The sequence below is a fragment of the Phasianus colchicus genome, chromosome 2, assembly GCF_987193195.1.
Source record: "Phasianus colchicus chromosome 2, bPhaCol1.hap1.1, whole genome shotgun sequence".
Classification (NCBI taxonomy): Eukaryota; Metazoa; Chordata; class Aves; order Galliformes; family Phasianidae; genus Phasianus; species Phasianus colchicus.
In genome coordinates, this window is record NC_143437.1 from 105,977,600 (window position 1) to 106,004,089 (window position 26,490).

General features: G+C 49.2%; 1 protein-coding gene across 11 annotated transcripts in view; it reads left to right on the forward strand.

Annotated features, from left to right (window-relative positions):
- The window catches only part of EXTL3 (exostosin like glycosyltransferase 3), a 131,222-nt gene extending 109,354 nt beyond the window's left edge, over positions 1 to 21,868 (forward strand). For all 11 annotated transcript variants that reach the window (XM_090136567.1, XM_090136565.1, XM_090136574.1 and 8 more), the window contains 4 exons: positions 16,219 to 16,346; positions 19,274 to 19,418; positions 20,201 to 20,329; positions 21,369 to 21,868. In XM_090136567.1, coding sequence (XP_089992693.1) covers positions 16,219 to 16,346; positions 19,274 to 19,418; positions 20,201 to 20,329; positions 21,369 to 21,578 — 612 coding nt within the window. In that variant the 3' untranslated portion in view covers positions 21,579 to 21,868. The remainder of the gene's footprint in view (positions 1 to 16,218; positions 16,347 to 19,273; positions 19,419 to 20,200; positions 20,330 to 21,368) is intronic.
- The last annotated feature ends 4,622 nt before the right edge of the window (positions 21,869 to 26,490 follow it).

The window sequence follows — 26,490 nt, forward strand, 5'->3', positions numbered from 1 at the left end:
TGCTCTCATTTGTCCATATACAGTGTTGGTGTCCCACTTGATTTTCAGGGACGTAGACACACGGAGTGGCTGCATGCTTGGCTTTGTATGCAGCCAGGTTCAGCGCCGTTTGGCTCAAGAGAAGGAGATGTCTCCAGAAATGTCTATTTGGGGCTTTTGGATGGTAACGGTGTGTTTGTTGCCAAGTTCTGGGACTTGGCTGGAGCACAGCAAGCTTCGGTCAGGTCTTTATAGAATGAGCAGTATTGCTCTGATGACAGGTGTGTTTTTTCTCCAGTTTTTCTAAATGCCATGTTTTCTGGGTCCCTGATAAGAGCCTTAACCCTTTGCAGCTTCCAGACATCCATCTCACTAACCTGTATATCCGCCTCCTGGCTGCTTATATCATGCTAGGAGCCTGTAAGTACTCATCTGTGTGGTGGTGTAGAATCATAGAATCACAGGGTGGCTTGGGTTGGCAGAGGGCTTAGAGCCCGCCCAGCCCCAACCGCTGCCATAGGGACACAACCCATAGGCCAGGCTGCTGATGCTGAAAACAGCTGCAGGGCCGTGGCTTTTGTTTTTGTTGCAGGGAAAAAGTGTCTTTTGATGGGGAATATCCAATTCTCTCAGATCTTGAAGCAATGCTTTGTCCTTATATAACAACTACGCACCAGAGATTTCTGGGTGAGAGGAATTGCTCCGAGTTTAATCACAAAGTGCGGAGCTTTGTGATTAAATACAAAGTTTACAGGGAAGCTGGGGGGCAGAGACGTAGCTGAGGGCAGATTTGGTGCCCAATGCAATGGAGGTGGTGGCTGCAGGCACTGCCTGACTGTTATCCCACAGCACAGCACCTGCAGCCAAGGTGATTGAGGCTAATTGCAGTATAATGAGACAAAGCCATGTGTGGATCATAGAAGAGCCCCTCGAAGCTTTGCCACCATTTTGGCTCTAGCAGCAGGCTTTGTTGATGCTTGGAAGTGCTTGGCTGTTCTTGTGTGTAAAGAATCACCATTGTATGGTTTCCCTGCTGGGCTGGCAAGAGCAGCAAGTGGGGCTGTGTTTGATCTCTGACACTTTCATGGGTAATCACAGAACCATAGAATGGCCTGGGTTGAAAAGGACGACAGTGCTCATCCAGTTCCAACCCCCTGCTGTGTGCAGGTCACCAAACAGCAGACCAGGCTGCCCAGAGCCACATCCAGCCTGGCCTTGAATGCCTGCAGGGATGGGGCATCCACAGCCTCCTTGGGCAACCTGTTCCAGTGCCTCACCACCCTCTGGCTGAAAAATGAGATTATCAGGGCTACAGAATATATCTGTTCTCTTCAGTTTTATCTTTTATTTAGGTATAGAGTTCTTCTGACCACATCAGTTACTGGGGAAGATTCCTTAGCTGCGCGGGAGCCTGCAATTAAAAGATTCTGGCTCTGTACTGGGCTTGAAGTGACAGGGTGCAAATATAATTTAATGTAAAGATGTGTGTGTAGTCATTCAAGGTTGCCCTTGAAACAGATGTAGGTAGATTGCCCTCGAATTTGAAGTGCCTTTGTGCTATGCAAATTGTTCCCATCTCACATTAAATAGCACCGCAGCAGAAAAACACAAAGGTTCCAAGTGAGTATTCTGTTTGTGCAGGTTTAAAAGCTTCCTTTCTGCAAGTGTTTGCATCTGTAGCACTTCATTAGGAGAACTTAGGCAAACAGAAGAACCTGCAGAGCATCACCACTGCCGTGCTCACAGCCACATCTCAGCCTCACTTGCACCTCCTGGCAGCAGTGACACTGTGGTGACATCGTGCTGTGTAACCTTGGTGGTTTGCTTGTCCCTCATCTGCCACAGTCACAGTATCCTCCAGGAATGAAAACCTGCCCATGTCACCTGCTAGGTGGGATGGCAGTGCTGAAGATGCTGTTGTGCATCTTGCCTGGGAGCTGTGCTCCTGGAGTGAGGTAAGAGGGAAAAGGGACTTGCATTAAATCTCTGCTCTGAACGGGTGGTTTGAGTGAGATGGTGTGCACACATCAATCTCAGAAGGATTTCCAGCAGCAAGACAAAGAACATGTCACGAAGGAGAAGACATGGTTCAGGCTGGGATGGAAACTTCAGCCTCCTCTTTCAGCCTCTCCACATTCAGGGTTTCTAACTGACATCCAGGTGATGACAACAGAACCTCACTTGTTGCTGTGCAATTCACTGGCAGCTTTTTCACCCACGTAAATAAAAGTTAAACAAATGAAGCAAAACACCAAGTAAACCACACATCCAGCCCACACAAATGGCAGTAAGATGCACCCAAGAAGATTCAGACCTTGCTGCATTCTGCTCTGGTGCTGATGTGCTGGTTTTGCTGGCTGCAGGGCATATGCATGTGCTTCCTCTTCAGAACTGTGGTGTAGCAGTTTGTCCAGTCCTGATGCTTAATGAATCCAGTACATGGTTTTAGCAGCTCACTGCCTGTCTTCATGTGGCTCTGAGCAGGACGTGGGTTGTGGTAGGGGACAGGATTCTCATTTCTGGTCTCATTTTAATCCTACAACCCTAAAGCAAAGAGTTGAGTTTGGACAGCCAGAGGTAGTTGAAGGGAATTTATTTTAACATACTTAGTATTTCAGAAGGCTACCTGTGCTGCAAGTGTTCAGCAGAGAGAACACAAAGCCCCAAACAGCGAGGTGATTAAACTCTGCAGCAGCTTGCACTCAAAACAGCCACAGATCCTCCAATGCAGCAATTAAATTCTCCATTTCCCATTCAGAAACTTGCCTAAAAGCCCCCCAGGACTGCAGCCTGAGGCAGGGAAGCAATCAGAGCACTCCACCTCCCTTCCCTCTTCGATGCGTGCTTTTTCTTCTTTGCGTTTCTCACTGTGTCTTGAGGAGATTAGGAAAGAGAGGACTCAGCTCAGAAGGGCCCTAAATTTGGTTTTAATCTCAAGTTTAAACAAGCAAACAAAGAAGACTTGGCCCCCATCTATGCACTTCCATCCATCCCACTCCAGCATCTTCAAGTCTGTGTCTCTGAAACTGAGCCAAGATGCGTTTCTAGCACTTATGTTCTGTCTTCAGTTCATGAGAAGGTCTCTTAATTTTTGAGTTTCCCAGCCCAAGGGAGAGATTTTGGGCTCCAGAGCCTTTGTGCTGTAGTGCAGCTGCACACATCCCTGCTTGCCAAAGGGCTCTGAACAACCCCAGAAAAGACAGAAGATGAAAGACTTCATGAGGATGAATGCTTCGTGCATCACTTACAGTAGTGCGTCTGCCACGCACTGCCATTTCCAGGCTGCATTGCCTTTTATTTATCTTATCCTTTTTTGCTCTTGGCTCAGTGCTGACATTCCCATTCTCATATCCGTTGTTTGGATGCATAGCTGGGAGAAGTGGCAACACCTGAAAGCCTGGGGACCGTCAGTGACCTGCATGCAAACTTAGCTAACCATCCGTTTTCACTGGAGGTTGGGTGTGCTGGAGGCAGAAGACGAGTGAGACGAGCCCTTGTTAGCTGCTAGGCAAGGCTTTGGTACTGACCTGAAGTTGGGGGTGTTGCTAGGAGGGCGTTTTGGATCAGGGTTACGCGGGTGTGTTGTGGTTTTACTTTGACTTGAGGTGCTGCAGCAGCTCTCCATGTGTCCTGGCAATGTTTGATCAACTTTGTTTTGGCAGCCTTTGCAGAGGGGTGCTGGCATCGTGCGTGGAACACCAATGAATCTGCAGTCTAAAGCTTATTCATCCCAAAGTTGTATATCCATAACTGACTTCCATTTCTGTGGTCCTTCAGCGATGGAGTCGAGGCTGGAAAAGCCCTGCAGCAGCTTTCTTTCTCCTTTTCCTCAGGGTTAGGAGATATTTGCTTGTAGGCATTTATGAGCAATTTGACTGGGTTCACTGCCAAGGCCGGCCACTGTGGCTGTGGGCAGTGACTAATCCTTTCCTTAGAGTTTTGTTGCAGAATAAGCAGCAAGCTTTGATCTCTGCAGCCTGTCCCAGTGGACACGTCCTTTTCTGCTGGCTTGGTGGCCGGCTGGGCAAGCTTATTCAATTTAGCAGCTTGTTTAAGGAGGAATAATCTTTGGAAGAATTCAAATCCAAAAGCATTGATGCCTTGCAGACCTGTTGGGTTGTGCTGGCCCTTGAGTTGCCCCAGTGAATCAGGAGCCAGGGGGAAATGCTACCATGCCCTTTTGCTTTGTTGGAGCTTTGCAACAAGGCTGCAAGTATTGTGAAGTGTCTAGAGGGCAAGACGGATGAGGAGCAGCTTTGTTTGGCCCAGAAGAGACTAAGGGGAGGCCTCAAGGCGGCCTGCAGCTCCTCATGGCAGCCTCACAAGGAGGAGTGAGGGAGAGCAGTGAGGGCAGTGGGCATGGTGCAGCTCCTAGGGCAGTGAGCACAGCCCCAGTGCTGGAGCTCAGGGAACACCGGGACACCTCACTCAGCCATAGGGTTTGGGTGGTGCAGAGCCAGGGCTTGACCTTGGTGATCCCTGTGGGTCCCTTCTTACTGGGGACACGCTGTGGCTCTTGCAGAGCACAGATTTGCAGGGCAGCTGTGTGTTTGCTGGCTGTGTCTGTGCTGCTGCCAGGCATGTAGCACCACCTGCTGCCTGCCTGAGGAGCCCGGTGAGCCTTCAGATCCCCGGGAATTTGCTGTCTCTCTCTATACTTTCACCATATCCCAGCAAATTGGCTGCTTAGTTTACCTGTGCTGCTAAAACCCAGATGCTTGTCACTCTGGGGCCGAAGCAGGGGTGCAGCGAGGCGTGACTGTGTGCTGATAATGTAACAAGCAGCTCCGGCCTCTCGGGGATTTGCACACTGAATATTAACTCAGACAGCCTTGCAGTACACCACTGCTATTGCCTCAACCCAGTGCTTAGTTCTCCCATGTGCCAGGAGCATTTCCATAGACAAAATGGTACAGCAGCCTGCCTTGGGATTCCCTTGGCTTAGGATGCAGCAAATGGGGTTGGTTGGAGAAAGGAGCTGCTTTGGGGGATCAGGAAGGAAAACCAAGGAAGGGAATCATCGCTGAAGACAACTGTATGTGTAATCAGATGCTTCTTACATGTGAGAGCTTGTAAATGTTGGCAGGTAGCAGAGGCCAGCCTCGTCGTATTGCAGCCTCCAACCAGGAGATGGTTTCTTATTCCCAGGAAATGGTTCCTTATTCCCAGATTTACCAGTGGCTGGCAGTGGCACAGCAGCTGCAGTGCTATTCATCTTCTGGACACTTGCAGCTCTTTCCCCACAAGAAATCTGACGCTGCTCTCCCTTCTCTGTCTGATGGTTGCTTTTTCTTCAGTTTTCTTGCGATCCAGCTCTGTGGTTAGTGATGAAGCATGATGGCTCTCCTTTCTGTGCTGTGAATATGGAGCGTTTCACCTCCCAAAAAGCAGCATCTGGCTCCTTCCAGCAGTGCTATAGGAAGAAGCTCATCTTGTGAAACCATTCAGTAAGAAGAAAGGTGATGGAGGAGCTGAGTTCTGAACCAAGGGCTGCAATTTATTTGCCTAACCGCTGTATCCTGTTTCACTACAGGTACCCTATGTGTGTTAGCCCAGTGAAAAAAGTTGGATATTGAACATCTAAATTTTCGGTTTCCCAGACTGCCTTGAGTCCGGAGTGTCTGCAGTACCATCTTTTACTATGGAAGAAACCTTACAGGGAACAAAACAAAAGCATTTTTCTGCAAGTGTAGCAGCTGTAAGCTAGATAACACTGTAAGAATGCTCATTTTCCTCTTGCTGTGAATGCAGGTGACAAAGTACAGTGGTTTCAAAACACTGGCGATAATTAAGTTCAGTTTATGGGAATTTTAAAAAGGAATTGTTTTTAATTATACCTAATTAATGTGAACTTTGTAATTTCTAACACAAAGAGGTCCTTAATTCCTAGCCAGTACTTTGGGTTGTTGGTGGTTATGGTTGCCTGCATTTATCCCAACCATCTATGTAATGCATTCACAACCTCTTGATGAAAGCCTTTGTTTCCCCCCTGATTTTCTTTCATGCTTTAATTGAAGTTTAGGAAAGAAGGGATGGTGCTGCTGCCGCTCTCTGCTTGTCTGCACAGTAATGTGTACCTGGAGAATGAGCATCCAGATCTGCAGATGAGCAGGGGGGAACCTTCAGAAAGCAACACAGGGCTGGAATCCTGTTGGTTACAGCTGGCCCTGCCACATCTGTGATACGGCATTTATCTCAGCAACGGCCTGTTTGCTGAAACTTCCTTTCCTCTTTGTTTGACCCCTGTCAGGGTGATATCCTGACTCTATTCTCTCATATTTTATAGGTATTTATATAAACTGGAGGACGATCTCCTTGAGAGCAGCTCTGTGAAGAAGAATTTAGGGGTGCTGGTGGATGAGAAGCTGGACATGAGCTAGGAGTGTGTGCTTGCAGCCAGCAAGGCCAACTGTGTTCTGGGCTGCATTAAAAACCCTTTTTTTTGTAAAAAAAAACCTTTTTTAATGCAGGGAGAGGGAGGTGATTGTCCCCCTCTACTCGGCTCTTGTGAGGCCCCATCTGCAGCACTGCGTCCAGGCCTGGGGCCTCCAGTACAGGAAGGACGTGGAGCTCTTGGAATGAGTCCAGAGGAGGGCACTAAGATGGTCAGAGGGCTGGAGCACCTCTGCTATGAGAAGAGGTTGAGGGAACTGGGCTTGTTTAGCTTGGAGAAGAGAAGGCTCCAGGGAGACCTCATTGTGGCCTTCCAGTACTTGAAGAAAGTGTATAAACAGGAGAGAGAACGGCTGTTTGTGAGGGTGGATAGTGATAGGACAAGGGGGAATGGTTTTAAAGTGAGACAGGGGAGGTTTAGGTTGGATATGAGGAGGAAGTTTTTCACACTGAGGGTGGTGAGGCACTGGAACAGGTTGCCCAAGGAGGCTGTGGATGCCCCATCCCTGCAGGCATTCAAGGCCAGGCTGGATGTGGCTCTGGGCAGCCTGGTCTGCTGGTTGGTGACCTGCACATAGCAGGGGGTTGGAACTGGATGAGCATTGTGGTCCTTTTCTACCCGGGCCATTCTATGATTCTAGGATATTTGAGCTGATGGAAATTGCTTTTGTCCATGAGCTGTACTCATTCCAGAGAAAAATGAGAGATAAAAATGCTGATGAAGGAATTGTGGTACGGATTTGCTGGTTCTTTTCTTCTAGCATTATACGCAAGAGCTCTCATCTCTGGGGAATGGATTTGAGGACGCTTGCCGGCAGAAAGTCTTTATTTCATCCACAACCATCAGAACTTTCTCAGTGAGATTTCAACTTCATAATCTCTGCAGAAAACTTCTCATCCTCAGCGCACCTGGAAGCCAGAAGTGGAGGTGCGTGACTGATTGTTCTTCATGGAAGATCTGGGGCCTCCTTGGAAGAACTGGGGCCAAGCTTCTTGCTCTCAGCAACATAAGCATTAATGCATCCTCTGTCCTCCCCTCACCAAAAATAACCTACCTGCAACTTAATGGCATCGTGACTTTGCTTATATACCAGCGTTTTAATAACTGCTCCTTAAGTTGTGAGTAGTGTGTCCACATTCCTTCCTCCACTAATTGAGATACAGTGTTCACTTTGAGGCCCCAGATGTGAATGTCTATATTAGAAGCCTTCAAGGATGGGACACATCCACTTCTAAATGCTGAACGGCATTGTCAAGCATCATTAAACATCATGTATTCAAGCTGGCAAGACGTACAGATTTTACCAAATCAAAAAATAATTGCAACTGCTCTTCTGGGCTTTTTTTTTTTTTTTTTTAATATACTGTTGTAATGGAAATCCTGCTTGATAGATAGCTCGTAGAAAGAGAAGGAATCTGCTGAAGAAGTATCTGCACAACACTGAGGATTTGCACTGAAGAAAGTTAATTAAAGCAGCTGAGCTATCAGCTGAAGAGCAGAGTGTGGAAAGATAAGCGCTGCCTCACTTGGTGAAGAGAAAAAAGATATTTCCAGTAATCCTCCTTAGGGTTTCCAGCACTTTCTTCTTCCATTGGAGACACTCTGACTCTGTTGTGTGTTTCTGTATCCTTACAATGGCTGTTTCTGTATTTCCTTCCCTTCAGTGCTGGTGACCTGGTGCTGCATGGCAACTGATACCTTGGCAGGAAGAGGATCCCTCAAGGGTGCTCCCAGCCCACCATGCTGATTGTTCACACGCTCTGTCTTGCAGATGAAGTGTGACAGCCTCTCTCAGACCCAGCCCTGAGCTCTCAAGCCATTTGCTGCCCAACTTCTCAGTGCAGGCCAAGGGACTAGCAACGTGTCCACTCCCATGAGTGCAGGAGTAGGTGAGCTAGCTAGCAGAGTTTTCTTACGAGTGAGGAGCTGAGAGAGATCTGGACTTCAGTACTTAAGAAGTTTTGAGTTTTGCTTGTTGTGTGTTTTTCTTTAGCTCTAGTATGGCTCTTCCAAAGAAGAAAGCATACTGACATTGTACTCTTACCTGGCCCAGCACATCTCCTGGCACACCTGTGATGTAATGCAGCTGGGAGCACAGGGCTGGAGCATGGAATACTTCTACCAGAGTCAGGACAGGCTTTCCCAGTTGGTTCCTTTGTGAGCTGGTTGACTTTTCTTCTTCATCTGCATTTCAGTGTTCCAGTGGTTGGTTCAGGTGCAGGAACAGGGTAGCCCTGCTCTGAGCTCTCTCCTGGCTGTTCTAACACTGCTGCTCTAAATTTTGTGTTGCTGCTCTAGAGCCTAACCAATGTGCAGCAGCTCTGACTGCTGGTAACACCCCTGCCTCATGCATCGCTTGCTGCACAGCTCAGTGCCAGGGTCCCTGTGATCCCCAAAATGCCTGGGAGCCTGTTGTACCCTCGTCTGCTGTTTGTTCACTTAATTGGTGCTGTGCTGCCAGGCATTTGGTGAGATTTGTGAATTTTCATTGCTCAGGGCCTGAAAGGGCAGTATTCCCATTGTATAGGACTGACCTTTGAAAACCCTCTTAACAACATATTTCCATCCAAAGATCTTTGAGTTGTTAGCAAATGTCCATTGATCACAGCTGCCCTGTGAGATTAGGAAAAGATAGATGGTGCTGGCTTGTTGAAACACAGCTTGGTTTGGTGTGCTGTATCATTACAGGATTTTCCAAGTGAGGGCAAGTTGCTGATGTTTGCCTTGCTTAGAAGAGCACTGATAAAGAAACCACTCACCTGCATGTGGGAACTTCACGCCTTCAGATATTGCTGATTTAATTATAAAAACTTGGGATGATCAGTTTGGAAACCCAGCGAGGCAGTGCTTCCCTGCTCCCATGGCTTCATCTCAGGGCAGTGATCTGTTCACATGCAATCCCACAAGTGCCTATGGCAGTCAGGTGTGGAGCTTTGCTGTCCCGTGCCCCACAGTTCTTAATGAAGTACAGATCAGAGCTTCAGAAAGCTGAGAAGGAAGTAAGGTGAAACCAGGGGAGAATACTTATGAGGTATTTGAAAGCCTTGACCACAAGTGACACTGAGAGACAGAGAGCTTCACATCTCCGTACTCTTCCAGTGAAGCTCCTGTACCCTTGGAGATGAGTTTGTAAATAGTCTCCAAATCCTTTTCATTCCAATTTTGAAAGCTCCTCCAAAGGAGAGGCAGCAGAGCATTGGTGCCTGGAGCCTGGCTGGGTGTGGGGCACAGAGGGAGTGCAACTGCTTCGGGGTGAAGAAGAAAGCAGTGAGGCTGGAGCAGCAGGATAATTAACACATGAGAAAGTGGATAATGGTCACTTTGAAATCCATCTTTACAAGAGAAGATTAAAGGGAAGGGAAAAAAAAAAGATGAAGACTACTGAAGAAGAATCCCATTGCTGAGCATCTCCGCAGAGCTGGTGTCTGGTGTGAATGCCACTGAATCGAGCAGCAGAGCAGGTGAATGCACAGGAGGTCAGTGGGAGCTGGTGTGGAGGAGCAGCTGCTTTGTTTTGCTGCACTGGAGAGAAGCTGGGAGCCAGCCCAGTTGCAGACTGCATCCCAAAGTTTGTTAAACCTCAGTTATCCTAAAGGCAATCACAACAGCATCTATTTCTTTACAAAATGCCAGGCTGCTGAGATCTTACGGTGTTTGGCAGCGTTGCTGGAAGGTGCTTTAACACCATACTTACGCATTGCAAAGCTGCAATTTCCCCTGGAATTACAACCAGCTGGGGGCTGGCAGATACACCCACAGTGCTGGGGATGTCCTCACGCCTTCCCTCGTGACAGGAATGGCACACTTGCATTCCATCCTCTGCCTGTGCCCCACAGCCTGTCCGTGTGCAAGAATGAGCATAACTTGCAGAGCATAGCATGGATTTCTTTCTCATTAAGTGAAGAATTGCTGGCTGAGCTCCAGGCTTAGATCTGGGCTTTTCAGTGTGGTTTTGGCTGTGGAAAGCAGGATGATGGCCAGTAGAAATGAGATGAATTTCTGTTCTCTGCAAAGTAGGAGGGTGTTCTCATGGAGGGAATTGAGCTCAGAAGGAGGAGATGATTCTGCACGGGGAGGACAGAGCCAGAGGCAGCGAGGTGTGGTGCTGTGCCTTCAGGAGGCAGAGCATGGTCTTCACTAAGCACCATCATGGCTGTCCCTGGTAAGGGCAGTCAGGTGGATCTGAGCTCTGTGCTGTACCCAGGGCTATTTGCAGCATGCTGCATCTCCCTCCACCATCCCAACCTCTTGGTTTCTGTGGCTGGTCAGTGCAAACCTGTTGTGATGGCTGCACTCCCTAAAAATTGCTCAGCTTTTCAAATGCAGAGAAGCAAATGCCAGTCTGATCTGTCATGTTGGCTGCATCAGGGCAGGGATGGAGCCAGCCCTGGTAAATAGCCCAGATGTATCCTGTTTTTGTGCTTACAAATCCTTGCACGTACACAACACCCATGATAAGGAAGCCCCTTCTGCCTTGTAAATCACCTTCTGACTCAGCATTTGTGATTTGGTCCATCCAGTAGCCAGTGGGTCTTAAGGACTGAGCTGGACACGTTGCTTTACTGGGATATCTGGATTTTGTCCAACTTAAGAACTGAAAATACATGTCCTGATTACAGAATGATCTCAGGTAAGGACAGAGGCGTTCTAGCTACTGCCTGTTGATCCCTCCCTGCTGGAGTTTGGATCTCCCAAACTCCACTAATAGAGTGCTCTCTATCAGGCATAATTGTGACTGATTTTTAATTGCTTTCCCTACCTTGTCAGCCAGCAGGACCAAGCAGCACTGCTTATCCACAGCTTGGGAGATGCTTTGGTCCTTTTTCTTTGCAGTGAGGTTCTGACCTTGCCAATTCCCTACGGCTCCTGCATGTCCAGGGAGTGGTGGAGTCACCATCCGTGGAGGAGTTGAAGAATCATTTAGATGTGGTACTAAGGGACGTGGTTAGTGGGGAATTATGGGTGGGTGGTTGCACTGGATGACCTTGGAGGTCTTTTCCAACCTTGGTCATTCTGAGATGTTCAAAGTGGAATGTTGTGTCCTTAGCAGGGTCTGTGTCCCCAGGTGACACCATCAGGACAAGGTTGCACTTTGTGGGGGTTTGCTGTGGCCCTTTGAGCAGCAGGAAGGCAGAGGGGCTGATGCTGGGCTAGGGCACTCCTTCCTGCAAACCAGTGACTTGCTTCTCTGGGTCCTACTAAGAACTGCAGGAGATGGTGCCAAGAAAGAGGGATTGATAGCACTGTACATCTATATTGTCCCCAGAGGCTGTGCTGGCAGGAGCTGTTTTCCTTCCAACTATAGATTGAGGTCGAGTCTTTGGGCAGAGGAGGGAGATGTATTGGGCTCCTGTGTCTTCAGCACCATAATTTTCAACTGTGCAGTGCATGGGAGCTCGTGGTATCCTCAGCCTGGCTCTGGCTACGTTGATATTTTTTCCCAGTTGAATTGGCACAGATTTGGGAATAAGGAAAAGAATCCTTTTCCTGCAAGCTTCTTCTTTGTCTTTGGCATCTCCCCTAAGGCCATTCTTTTGTGGGTTGTTTATCTGTGGTTTTTTTTTTTCTGATGAAGGCCTGACACGAGCAATGAGCTTCCCAGTTCTGTGCTGCGTTTGCTCTTTGCCCAGAAATCAGTCCAGTTGTCGAGCTGTCGGAATTTCTCCAGCGCCATAAACATTCTTCATGTTTTCACTGTCAAATTATATGTGACACTTAATTTAAAGCTTAAGCATAAAGCCTCACTAGTAGGGAGATTGCTAGAAGATATTGATTTTACTGCATGTTTGTATTTATGTATAAAACCAATCAAAATCTTGCTGTTGGTCGGGGCATTACTGCTGGGCAGGCCATCGATTTATGCTTTGTTTTAATGCTAATGTTTCTAAGATCTGTTTGGCCAACATGACTGTGAACAACACCAAGAGCAAATGGGTGTACTAAACAGCTTTGCACTGAATTTTGGGGTTTTGTGCTCTTTGAGCCAAAGGAAACTTGTGGAACCGAATCACCTTGATTTGCTGAAAGGAGGAGATGTTTCCAACACAGTGAGAAGTGTTTCATGTCTTGCGGTTTGTTTTCAAAGTTTACAAACTTTGAGGGGATTCAGGACTTGGAGCTGAGGGTGATGGTAATCTTTTTGTACAGTGCTGCACGTGGTAATTTTGCTGGTGGCAAAGGGGGTTTAACAAAACACTCCCAAGGAAAAGCCAAAAATAACCAAAATTAGGGGACAGGTTTGAGACTGGAGGAGCTGGGGTTTGCATGCAGGTCCTGGCATTGGTGCTGTGTTTGATCAGTGTTGGAGGCTCTCGTGTTCCCTACAGGGCAAGGTGGCTCTTTGCTAAGTGCCTTTGTGTCTTTCCACTCACCAGTGGATTTGGTGCCTCCTGGCTATTAGAATCCCCTTGGGTAAAGGTCACTGCTGAACCTGTTTGCAGGAGCACAGCACTGCAGTGCACACGTCATGCTTTGCCGACAGAGCACCTTCTTTGGGTTTTCACTCAGCTCACAGCTGTTGAGAAATAAGATTTGTGTCAGAAGCTGCCATTAACATGATGGAGGGGCAGGAGAAACAGCCCTGAGTGAGAAATGGAGAGCTCAGCCTGTTTCCAAAAGAACCAGCAGAGAGGAAGGTTAATGGAGGTGACTTGGAAAGCCCGTTTGGCTTAACTGAAAGCCACCAACCCCACCAGCCATCTACCATTAGTGCTTCATAAAGCATTTGCAGACCAACTGGTGCCATGATGTCTGATCTCAGAGCTGTGCCTTGTGATGAGAATCTCCCAGAGACAAGTGTAGAATCAGAGAATCACAGAATAGCTCAGGTTAGAAAAGACCTTAAAGATCATTGAGTCCAACCACAACCCAACCATCCTACCCTAACCCTAACAGCCCTCCTCTAAATCACATCCCTGAGCACCACTTCCAAACTGATTTTAAACACATCCAGGCATGGTGACTCAACCACCTCCCTGGGCAGCCCATCCCAGTGCTTAACAACCCTTTCTGTGAAGAAGTGTTTCCTGGTATCCAACCTAAACTTGCCCTGGTGCAACTTGAGGCCATTTCCCCTCATCCTGCCACCTGTCACCAGTGAGAAGAGACCAGCCCCGCTCTCTCTCAGCCGTGAGAAGAGCTCACATGGGATGTGCAGGTGCCTCCTGTGACCTGCAGATCCCAGAGATCAGAGGATGCCTTGCCTCTTGTGTGCATGTGGAGATGGATGCCACTCGGCTGTGTCTTAACTTTGTGATAAAGTCATGGAAACATTGCTAAATCTCACTTAATGCTGTATGAAGGAGAGGGTTGAACTTCCTTTACACTTGGCTGGCATAATAACCCTTCCTTTTTCACCCAGCCTAATAAGCTACAGAGTGCATTTGTGTCCATAAAGTCCATTTCATGCCTGACAAATCTGCTGTTTTCTGAGGCCCATTGAAATGTAAAAACTTGAGAAGAGATACGAATGGTTCAAATCCTTGATTCAAAGACTCTCCCCGTTGCCCCTAACCTGTTTCTACAAGATCAGCTGCTTGCATTAAAGAAGTTACGGACAGATTCACTTCTGTCTTTCTCAAGAATTAGATTTCCTTTCTAATGATGTGATGCCCCTATTTCTGTGGCTCAGGTGCAGGGTGTGCATCCCAGTTCTGCCTGGGCAGCAGCAGCAGCAGGCTCTGCACTGAGCACCTGGGAATGGGAGGGAGGATAGGAATCTCAGGCATCTTCATCATCATCTCTCAGTTATCACTGCCTGCAGGTCCCCAGCTGCTTCCTTGGAGAAGCTGCCCAGGGATAAGAGGAGAATATAAGTTGGATGGCACTCAGCTGCATCCTAAAAATGCTGTAAGACAGGACAGGTGCTTTGAAAAGAAACCATCAAAGGTGCTAGCTTTTCATTGCTTCTAACTTGCCTTTGTGTTAATGTGATGATTTGAGTGTGCTCGTTGTGTCCTGGAGGCACTTGGCTTCTCTGTAGCTTGTGTCTCTTTAGGGAAGAGTTTCATGCTGATGCTCTGATCTTTCTCTCCCCTCTGGGATCCCAACTTCAGACGTTTCAGGATGGATCCTCTTCTCTTTCTCAATTGGCAGTAGCTGCATTGTGGTCAGCGAGTTACAGGAAAACAAGAAGTCAGTCAATAAGGTTTACCAGGTGTTTCCTGGGATCCATCAATTTACAAGCTGCTTTAATCTTAAATGCTCCCTGTTGAAAGGCAGCACCTTGTTTAACAGGAGCACACTTATTTTCTGTGCAGAGCACAAAGCAAGCACTGACTGCAGATGTGCAGAGCTTCCCGAAATGCAGCTGTGGCAGCTGGGGCCACTTTTATTTCCTGTCCAGATCTTTACAGCCCAAGAAGATGCAATGTCTGGGGTGAAAAACAGAGGTCGTAGGACCTCTCAGCTGAGCATTGCATCTTTACCTCTCCCTTGAGAGTGAATGGCATCCAGAGTGCAGATCTGGCCCTGGGCAGTGGTTGTGGCTGCTCACAGGAGCTCGCAAAGCGGCCTGGGTGCAGAATCCAGGAGGTGCTGTCAGCAAAACTCCTGTTCTGCCCAGCCCCAGCTCTTTGTCCATGTATCTTCAGCTGGCTGGGTGTGATCCGTGGGCAAGACCTTGCCTGGAAAGCATTAAATCACTTTGCAATGGACTGGGTCCAGCTTCTGCTATCCTAATGAGTCAGCCACCCACAGGTGTCAATGAGATCAGGCTTGTTGAGGAAATCTCATTGTAACAGCAGAGACACAGCGCGTTGTGTGCTCTTAAAAGGAAGGATAAATGGTGCAGCAGTGCTGGCTTTAATACATTTCCAAACCTACTAGCAGAGCTGTGACACCCAGGCAGGACTGAGACCCACGTTGTCACCGTGCTGCAGAGCGATGGCCAGGCCTGCACGTGGGCTGCAGTTTGCTGGAGGAGCCCCTGCCCATGTCAGCAGGCATGAAGGTGCTCCAGACCTCCTGGATTTTGGATTCCTGCCTCTCCTAAATTGCTCTCCCATGTGCCTCCTTATTATCATTCCCACCCTGATCCACTGTGGCTTGGAGCTGTGGAATTTGTCACCTCCCTATAATAGTGTCCGTGCTTTTGATGGCTCTTCCATGGGATATTTTAATGTATTCTTGTCAGACATTCCATTTCTTTGTCCCCCAGTAGCTACTGACAGATGAAAGCACTAACACTGGCTTTACATGAGAATTTAATGCTACCAGCTGTCATGCAGATCCCCAATACAAATATTTTCCGTTGTTAATGGTTTCAGTGTGAGCTTTTTTATGTGATCAAATGTAATCTTATTTAATGGAGTTTTATTGCCATGACGCCTTATTCTTTTCACCTCTTTATTTTTAAAGCAAGAGTTGATTGTCCAGCAGAGAGCCAGAGAGATGGGACTGAGCGGGGTGGGAAGCTGGGCTGAGATGTTCTCAGAGGGAGGTATTGCAAATGGCTCACATCCGAGGGACAAAGCAGGGATATTTGGTGAAACAGCTCCGTTTGGAGTGAGCTGGAGCAGTGCTATGAGGGCTGCTTTGCTGGCAGCTGCCGTGTTTCCCCCCTGGCTGTCGCATGGTTATGAGAGCCGTGTCACAAAGGCAGCACTTGCAGCTGGTACCTGGTGTGTGGCTCCAGGTCTGAGAGGCAGGCAGCAGGTAGAAGGCTGGGGTGAGCTGGTGCCTTCTGCTTAGAAACCATTTATCTGTCACAGGGGCTGCAAAGCAGTGCCAAAATCAACAGCCAGAATGCGATAGCCAAAGGACTGCAGCTGGAGCATGTCACCATGCCCCCAAATCTCTCCATCACCTCTACAGACACCGTGACTGCAGTGTTCTTTGTCTGGTAGGTTGTCCGTACAGAGAAGAACAGCCTGAACAACCGCTTCCTGCCGTGGGATGAGATCGAGACAGAAGCCATCCTGTCCATCGACGACGACGCTCACCTCCGCCACGACGAGATCATGTTTGGGTTCCGGTGAGTGGCACGGGGTGCAGCTTTTCTGTGCAGTGTGGCCATCGTGGTTAAAACGAGGGCCTGACCAAGGATGAACACATCCCTTCCCGTGGCTTCACGGTTCAGGAATAGCATGTGTTAATGAATTCTTTAATTCATTACATGTTAATGAGTTGCAGGCAGGTGGGCTGATTCCAGGTTGTCCAGGCAACCTGATTCTCACATGTCTTAACCTCAGCTCTTTGGCTTTTGCAGTTCTGATAATGTTCCCTTAATGTTGTTGGCAGTACTTGCTTTCCTTGCCTGTTGAGGAAGAAAACTGGAAAATGAACCCAAGGCTTTTGCACTCCATGCTTTGTGTGCCATCAGCGAGGCCACGACATTCACTGCAGGGATTCATTGCTCGTGTGCTCACAGCGGGCTGTCATCGCTCCTCTGTGCTCTGTGTGGCACTGGGATGTGACAGCTGTTCTAGCATCTCTCTCTCAGAGCATGGAGAAAAGAGATGTTGCACAGAGTGCTGGTTGCTCTCATTCCTACTCTTCTGTTCCAACACCTGCATTTTCCCTCGACGTTGCCCTGGCACACAGCTCCCTGTTGATGAGCCCAGGGAAGAAAGTGGTTGCATAGGAGTTTCCCCAGGCTGCTGCTGCTCACCCTCACTTGGCTGCAGCTTGTCAGCCTGGTGTGGGGCTGACTGCAAATCCAAGAGCTCCTGACAGCTGTCAGGGGGTGGAGGCGGGCAGCAGCTCTCCTCTCCCTCCCAGATGGGTTGGCTCTTGCTTCAGACAAAGACAGAAAGGCACAAAATGCCTGGAAAGCGCTCTCTCTGAGGGGTGAGAAATGAGGTGTTAAGTGATTATAGCAGGCATTGGGATTCCTGGCTCCCTTCCATGCCCCATTGCGGGCTCTTGGCCATTTTCTCCCCCTCTTTGGTCTCTGTTTGCCTTTGCTCATCTGCAGTGCCTGGCTGAGGCTGCACTGATCAGGCCCGGAGCACCTTGCATGGAGATTGTTTGCTGGGAACAAACCTTAGCAAGGAGTGCAACCAAAATGCTCTGCTGGAGGAACTCCGGGTTTTGCTGCTGATCTGGAAAGGAAACGTCACATTCATGTGGATGTGGGAGAAGTGAAAGGGAGTGAGTGGTTTCTGCTGCAGCTTTTCAAAACAGTCATATTGGATTGATAGAAACCCTCAGCACACAAATGCTTGCTGGGAGGATGGTGCCAGGGAAGCTGCGGGCAGTGTTAATTGCTCAGTTTTCATTACCAGGTTATATTGGAGTTTCCTTAATTTCACTGAGGACATAACAACAAACCTATCTTTGCTGTTTGCTGTGTTAAGTAGTGTAATGAAGGCTCAGAGCCCTCAGGAACTTTGTTTTGTCAGCAGCCCACAATTGCCCTGCAGCCATTGCTTGTGAAGCTCAGCAGGAAAGGGACCGAGGGTGGAGGAACCAGGAGCTCCATGCATGCTAGGAAAATAGGGAAGGCCTCCTGCTGCCTGATGTAGTGGCTGGGGAGAAGGGAAAACCCTTCCAGGCTCCTACCTGGGGCTCGGTCCTTGTAGTCATGGAGTGACTTGAGTGTGGAGGTGCAGCTGGGACCATTAGTGAGGTCAGACCAGTGCATCTGAAGGAAGCCATCAGCCCGATGTGGAAGATGGATTTAGTTTCCAGGTTAGACATTTAGCACTGACGTTTTTCTTAATTACTCCTGACAGCATTGCAGCTATCCTGTGGGATTTCTCTGGAGGAGAACAAGCTTCAGATGAGAGCAGAATGTTAAACGAGCCCACATTCTCACATGTGAACCCCAGGATTAATTCCCTGTGCAACAACTGCGAGCGTGTGTTGGGGTGAAGGATGCTGGGGAGGCTGCTGGGTGCAGGTTGGGATGGAAGTGGGCAGGTAACCACTGCAGTGTCTGTAAATAGGGACAGGTAGTGGAGCTTAGTGCCTTTCATCTTGGAGACCCCATCTTGACCATCTCTGCAGCTTTCCTAAAGGGAGCTTTGATCGTCTTTGCTGTATGGAGGAAGAAAGAGAGCTGCTGGGAGATACCACATCCCAGGGAGCTTGGGAAGAGGCTGGATTACCCCAGGCTGCTCTGGGGTATAGAAGAAATAGAAGCAGCACTGGTGCTTCTTGTGGTGATGTGCCTGCACGTGCTGGAAGCTGGAGCAGCAGTTTCCCATCACGCTGGCTTTCCCAGCCTCTTTCTCTGCCTTTTCACCTGAGATCATAGCTTTCCATGCTCTGTGTAATTCAGAAATGAATTATGGGCTATCAGCCTCTATTCTAAGTTTTCTTTTAAACATGCAGCACAACCCTTTTAGTTAGAAAAAGCGACTCAAAGGTGCCTCTGGAAGAGAACCAACATGAGAAACCCAGCAGTGCTGCTCTGCACTCGCAGCTGTGTGTGGCAGAACTGGGTAAGGGATGCTGTGCTTTGCACTCAATATTTAGAACAAGAGAAGCTCAACAAATTCTGTATCCCTGCCACAATTTCTGCCTCTAGCCCCTTCCTGCAGTACAGTATGGCACAACTCCATGAGATCAGGGAGGAACTCATGTGGTCACTTGGTTGCTCCTTCTGATGGTGCTGGGGCAGTGGGTGAACTTGCACTGCACAACCTACGTACACAGGCACCTTTTGCATGTTATGCTTTCATGCTTTTGTAAAAAAAAAATAAAATACCTGAACTTTAAAGCACAGTAATTGCATATTTTCACAATGATTGTTCTTCTTGTCCAAGCAAGCAGCCATAACCAAGCTTAAATGCACGCATTTCCATCACGTGCAGCCCTTCCTTGGGAGCTGCTCTGTTGGTATTGAGGGCACAGTCCTGCCCTGTGTGTGGCTGGGATCAGCTGGAGCTGTGCTCGCCTCCAGAGGTGCTGCCCAGGTTGGTGTCTGTTGGAAAACCTTGGTGTTTCTGTTTGCAGGGTCTGGAGGGAGGCGAGGGACCGCATCGTCGGCTTCCCGGGGCGCTACCATGCGTGGGACATCCCCCATCAGTCCTGGCTCTACAACTCCAACTACTCTTGTGAGCTCTCAATGGTGCTCACTGGTGCTGCCTTCTTCCATAAGGTGAGATATGGAATCACAGAATATCCCAAGTTGGAAGGAACCCATAAGGATCATCAAGTCCACAGTTGCTCCTCCACAGTCAGCCTGGTGCTTTCCCTTCCTTCCCAGATTAACTGGAGTTCATGTGGTTGTGGGGCTTTTATTTTTAAAGAAGAAACTGCAGCACACTGCTCCTTTTGCCCGGCTCCTTCCAAACAGAGCACTAACAAACAGAGGCACATCACAGGCAAAACATAGATTCTGCAAGCTAGGAACACCCAGATGCTCCCTCATTTGCAGTCGCAGGGATGGGCTGATGGTTGGGTTAGATGATCTTAGTGGTCTTTCCAACCTTAGTGAGTCTATGAATGGGAGGTATGATTCAGATTCCGTGTCATATTTACAACTCGAGTCTCCCAGAGCTCTTCTGTGGGAGTTGATAACGACCTTTAATCTTATAGAGTCCAGGCACTGCAATGTGCAATTTCAGGGGAAGTCGTGGTTTTTTGTAGCTGCCTGGTGTGCAGAGCTTGTGGGTGGTTTGTGCTGGGAGGGAGCAGCGCAGAATGCAGCTCCATGGCACGTGTTCTCTCTATGGGAGAACTGATAGGTGACCTTGAGAAACCGACAGGCTCTTTCCTTACAGGGGTTGTCCTGAGCTGTCTTAGCGAGGTGGGCAGGTTATCCTCCTGCTGCTGGGCAAGTGCTGTGCAGCAGCAAAGACAGCAGGAGCAGAGGGGGCTGGGGCAGCACTCGCTGCTTGGGGCCCCTTGAGCATTGTTAGAACTTTTTTTCCTCACCAGTACTACGCCTACCTGTACTCCTACGTGATGCCGCAGGCCATCCGCGACATGGTGGATGAGTACATCAACTGCGAGGATATCGCCATGAACTTCCTGGTCTCACACCTCACAAGGAAACCTCCCATCAAGGTAAGGCACCAGGCAGGGCTTGGGTGATTTGATGGATGCCTTAGACGTGCAGCGGTGTGCGGAGTGCAGCTTGGAGGCTGCTTGACTTGGGGAAATCCAGCTGCTGCCCTCCCTCACCATGCTCTGACTGCAGTGCATCTCCAAATGGCTGTGCTGTGAGCGTGACCTGCTGGGACCTGCTAACACGTCCCCTCCATCCCCAAGGAGGTGCAGTGTGTGTTCAAAAAGGTGTGAAAGCTGAGCACAGCCCTTAGAAGCAGCCACTATGACAAGCAGGATGAGGAGGGGTTCGACTCACACTGTGGCTTAGAGCAGCGGGTTTCTGGGTGAGCAGAGGCCCTGCAGGGCAGCTGAGTCCTGAAAGCCAAATGTCCTACTTTTGTGGTGTGCAGCACAAGTGGGAATTATTTCCTCGCTGTTTTTGTATAAGGTTGTGGAGGCATTTGGGCTCACGGGTGTGCGGAAGGCTTTTGGTGCAAACACTGTGGCCCAGCTGAAGTCTCTCTGCCCCATTGAGACAAATGACTGTCACAATTCTGAGCATGAATTTCAGATGAGTCCTCTTTTTGTGGCTGCTGGCAGAGTGCTCTTACAGCCCCACATATGTCTCGCTGTCACAGGCCAGCTGCCTTGGAGATGGGCCTGGGCCATGAATGTGACAGGTGGGCTCTTCTACGTGGTGTTCCTCCCATCTGGAACTGCTGTAAAGGGGAGGTTGTGAAGCTCAGTGCCCAATCTGAGAGAATCTGACCCAAATCAGAGGGCACTGCAATGGGATGGCCACATCCAGACCAATGAGGGGGGACACCTGTTGAGCAGCTCCTGAAAGCTGGAGCCCCCTCAGAACATCTCACTGTGAGTGCCTAAAGCATGAGGCAAATTACTTACTCTAAAAATACATCTGTGGTTCTGTAGCACTGAAACAAATTCATTTTTAAAGTCTTTCCCTCTGAAATGGCTTCTTAAGCCCTAAGCAATGAGAGAGTCAGCAGGCGCTGCTCCCTGTGCCCCTTCTAAGGCTCTGTCCCTCCCTTCACAGGTGACCTCCCGCTGGACTTTCCGCTGCCCTGGCTGCCCCCAGGCGCTTTCACACGATGACTCTCACTTCCACGAGCGGCACAAGTGCATCAATTTCTTTGTCAAGGTGTATGGGTACATGCCCCTGCTCTACACCCAGTTCCGCGTGGACTCGGTCCTCTTCAAGACCCGCCTGCCCCATGACAAGACAAAATGCTTCAAATTCATCTAAAAGCAGGAGGGAGCAGGGCACCCCTGGCTTCCGAACTCCATCTGGAGGTGGGTGGGGCAGGGGGGGCTCTTCAGCTGGGCTTCGATGCTTGATGCCTCCTGCCATGGACTCCGGTCTCCTCCCACGGAGCACGAGGGACATCGGGGACCTCATGGTTCTGTTAAGATGCTCCCTAGGATCGTACACTGAGGAATGGTGCGCTGGCTACTGGATCTGCTCCTTTTCTGGCCAAGGGCGACCATTCTTTTTAATTATAATTATTGTTATTTAAAATGAAAGTGTTTTAGATTTGCCGCGTGAGGCTTTTTTTTTTCCCTACCCATCCCCTTTTCCCCTCTTGACCCACCACAGCGAGGCCAGCTTGGAGGAGTTGGGCTGCAGATGTTTCTCCCAGTGTCAAGGCAGCTCTGGTGACCGTGCTGGCCCCATCCCTTCCCCACCCCTCTCACACACCGTCTCACCTCACAGCTACAACTGAGGACTCCAGCTTTCATCCATCCAGGAGCACTTTGCTGCTGTGCTCACCACGCAGGGCCCACCCAAGAGGGGTGAGTGAGGAAGAAGTTGGTCCCAGTGGGTCTTTACCCAGCTCCCAGCAGCAGACCCTGTGCCGCAGTCACTGTGGTTCTTATTCCTGGTGCCCTGTGCTGCAGCCATAGGGAAACCAAGCTGCCCCGTGTGCTCCTAGCTGACCTGCTGGTGTTGCTGGGATGGAAGGAGAGGTATCAGTCCTTTTGAGATCATGTAATGCTTCAAAGGGTGGGGAAAAGAGATGGGCATCCTCCTTTGTGCCAGCCAAGCAGCACCAAAGCGAAGCGCCAGCGATTGCTGAGATCCCACACTGCCTCATCCCCATTGCAAAGCCACACATGTGCCCGGGGTGGATCTACCTGCCTTAAACCCTCATCCTGCCTGCACACACGTGTGGCTCTGGGCTGCTTTTGAAGGTTAATCCCACAAAGACCTTCCATTCAAGTGGGCTGGGGAACATAACTGGGATTGTGGTCATGGAGCTGGGTTTGGAGCTGGTTCCTCCCCTACACAGCGGATGCCGTCAGCTCAACGCACTGCTCTGCTTGGCTGTGGTCCTGTGGGTGGAGGAAGGACACGGCTGCTCTCCTGCACCTACCTTCAGCAGCACCACAGAGTGCAGGGAAATAAGGAGTGAGGCGTCTGGTTCTCCCTTTGTGTATTGTTTTCTCTTTTTTGTTTTAACATCTGGAAACAGAGCGTGTGAAGGTTCAGTCTCTTTACATAGAGGACTGGAGCATGGGTGGCAGCCAGGGTGGGGGCAGCTGTGGATTGCACTTTATATAAATAGAGATACATACTTCCCATCAGCTTATTTTCAGAAGTCTTAGGGGAAAATGTTCTTATTTTGGGGAGGCCGTAATATATGGAGCTTGGAAGATGCGGATGTACCGTGAAGTGTTTGTGTTGCCATTTGCATTGCAAGGTCTGGTTGCTGAGCCTCTGTGCGTGGCAGCTGTCAGACACCCACCTCCTGGACTCCAAAACCTAAACCCATGTAGGCCCTCAGTCCCAGGGCTGGGTGGGCTCTTCCTTTCCATCATGGCTTCTCATTCACAGGCCAGTAAGAAACAGTGAGGGAAAATTGCGTTGTTCTTCCAGGCTCTCAGCACTCTCATCCCTTGCCCAGCCTGTTGGTTTTTTTGGACATGCCTGGTGATGGGGTGCCTGTGGGGTGGGACTGAGTTGCAGGATGGTTTCCTGTTTGCTGAACCCCAAAGGGATTTGGGGTGAAGGTGGGTGGGTGCTGCGATGTGCTGCTGGCAGGAGGGACGTGCAGGGCTGTCTCCATCTCTACCCTCAGCCTTCTGTTGCTAGGAAGATTACCCCACTCTGCCCCAACAGACACCAGGGCCCATCCAGAGCACGGATCTGTGATTCATGCCCAACTTTCTGCTCCAATGGCATCCTGCAGGCTTCCCTCATTGTGGGGGAGGAGAGAGGCATCCCTGAGAACAGCCCTTGCCACTGTCCCCATCGTCCTTGTGACCGGCATCTTTGCTGTGGGTTTTGTGATGGTCCCGGGGCAATGCTGAAGCTCAGGTCAGGTTGTGGGGTTCATCCCAGTGAGGGTCCCTCAGTGGCTGCACCTTTCTCAAAGGAAGGCCTTTTCCCTTTTTTGATGTTTCTGCTGCTTCATCCCAGGACTGGGGCTGCAGCTGGGTGTGGAGTGAGGTTCTCTCCCGTTCACTGTAAATAGCATCGCCAGTGGTGCCGCCCTGCCCTGTGCCAACTGCCCCGTGGGCACCGGGTTCAAAGAAAAATGGAGGAAAAAAGGAACACTCCTTCAACACGAGCACAATATTCATATGTTGATTTTTTTTGTAAAAGGATCCAATAAATGGAGAGTTTAACTTGAGCATGGCTCCGTGCTTTGCTGGGGGCTGTGAGAAAGGGTTTGGGACCGGGATGGGATATGCAGCAGCTTCATTTCGGGGCACCCCAAAACCAACATTTCCCAGCCCTGCCTTTTCCCTGGGCAAGGGCAGAGCCATGAGCTGCTCTGGTCCAGCAGAACACCTTCAGGGCAGCTGTGTCCATTTCAGCAAACTGCCCTGGGGCAAAGGCTCGTCCCTACTGGGAGCATTTGTTCTTGCTATTATTTCCAGAAAAAAAAAACAATTTCTGATTCAAGAATAAAACTCCCAAGTGAGATGAGTTCCTACCGCTGTGGTGTTAAAAGCCTTTTGGCTGCTCCTCATGCAGGCACTGCTTGGCACAGGCTGGACTCTCACGCATAGCAGTTTTTAAGCTCTTATGCTGAGCTGCCAACATGATGACAATGACAAAAATTAGTCAAAATGGCAGCATCTTTCAGTAGGGTTGGGCTCAGGATGGAGGCATCACCCCTATGGGCTCTGGGCAAGGTGAGGAACAAGTGCTGGGGGCAATAAGGGAGAAAAACAGTGGGGGAATAATTTCTTGTGTTAATCAAGGCAAAGAGCTTTCAGCCACAGCCTTAGCCCTACTAGAAAAGCACAGCTGGTGGGGCTCAAGGAATGGGATCACAGATGGACTCAGATGGCTGCATGTGACAGGTAAATAGGGACCATTCCACATGGCTTAGCTTCCCCAGGGTGAGCCCACCCATGCCAATACAAATGGATGAAACCAAAGCCCCATTCCTCCCAAAGATGTGTGCTGCCCACAGGGCACAGACGCAGGCTGCCCTTGGTTCATTGTGCTCATGTCCCCTAGGAAGGGACACTGATGTGACCTCAGGGCTGGCCTACGCACCTGGGCACGGTGTGGGAGACAGCAAGCCTGGAATGGAATGACTTGCTCCAGTTGTTTTTATTTGGGTTCTTATTAATAGAATAAAAATATAATATACTTCTTTCCACCTAGGAGTATCTGCTACCAGCTGCAAATGCTATCTGCATTAAAGTCACATGTGCACAGGGCCATGGCACAACAAACATCACACTGTGGCCAGGATGTTTTCCTTCTAGAAGGAAGATGATGCCAAACCCAAGTGCCTTTGCTGCTGTCTGTCCACTAAAGCGTGTCTCTAGTTAAAATGTATTTGGCATCCATCTAATTCCACCCCCTCCATTCGCATCCCTCCCAGGCTGCCATGGTTACCTCTGCAGCACTGACCCAGCCAGAAGAAATGCCATTTATTTTTCTTCCTCTGTGCAGAACGAACAAGAGCTTATTTTGTGAGATTAATTAAAATTTTTATCTGAAGGATCCCCTCAGTATGTTTATTTTTCCAGCAGGCACAACCTGTCTGTTTCTAAGAAAGAAACAAACTGGTTTTCAGATGCTGGACTGGAGCAGTGAGACGTTCTGTCCAAAACGACAAGAGGAAAAACGTGAACACTTTCCCATTGATTGTTTTTCCCAGGAGGGGTGGCGAGGCCTTTGGAAATCCACCAGCTGCCAGTGATGTGATGAAGTATCAGCACGGCTGATAGGAGTCATGGCTTTGTGCCCCAAATTACAGGATTTGGTGTGACAGCCCCAATCACAGCAGTAGTGAACCAAGCAAAATGTTTTTGGACTGGACTGCAGCAAGCCAGAAACATGTCCAAAATCATCCATGGGGCAGGACTAGGCTGGAGCTCTACAGTTCTGTCAATTTGGGCAGCACTGAGAGACTTCCACAGGGCTCAGAGCACTGGGGTTGGTTTGGCCCAATTATACACCAGTGGAGTAGCCACTGAAGCTGACACAAGCTGTCTCATGGTTCCTATTTAAAGATTTCTTGAGTATCTTGAGAGCTAGAACACCTCTATGTCTAACCTGACCTGCTGTGTAACAGCTGAACATTCTTCTGAATGGGACATGAGGAAGGTTTTCTCCCCTCACACGCGCAGCTGATCAGACTGCAACACTGCAGCAAAGCTTCACCTTCCTGCCCTCATGCACCTGCAGTCAGAGAAACACACAGTGTGGTTACATCTCACGTTGGTGAACACACAGCCCTGCACCGTCTGCTGAGCTGTCACAGCATCTGACGGAGGCACTGGGACCTTCAGGTGGATTTAAATCCTCTGTAATTATAAATGCAAATTAGCACATTCACAAAATGAAGTCTCTGGAGCATTGGGGCCAGTGGGTAACAAGGAGAGAGGCACTTCAAGGACTCACCTGTTATAAGGCATGCGTGTCCCTCTCCTTCCTACCCTGCCTACGTCCAGTGGCCTTCATGTGTTCAGAATAATCTTTATACAGATTTAACTGCCAGGTGAGATATGCCCAGTTCTTTTATTCTATTTGCTACTGATGATAAAGAAGCTGAACTACCACAGATGTTGTAAACTCTCATTGGGATTCATGCTTCTGCAACCAGGTTTTTATTGCCCTAATGATACCATTGCTCTCATGCCCCTGACACACACAGAAAGCCACGGTACAGATGCCAGAGCCTGCACAA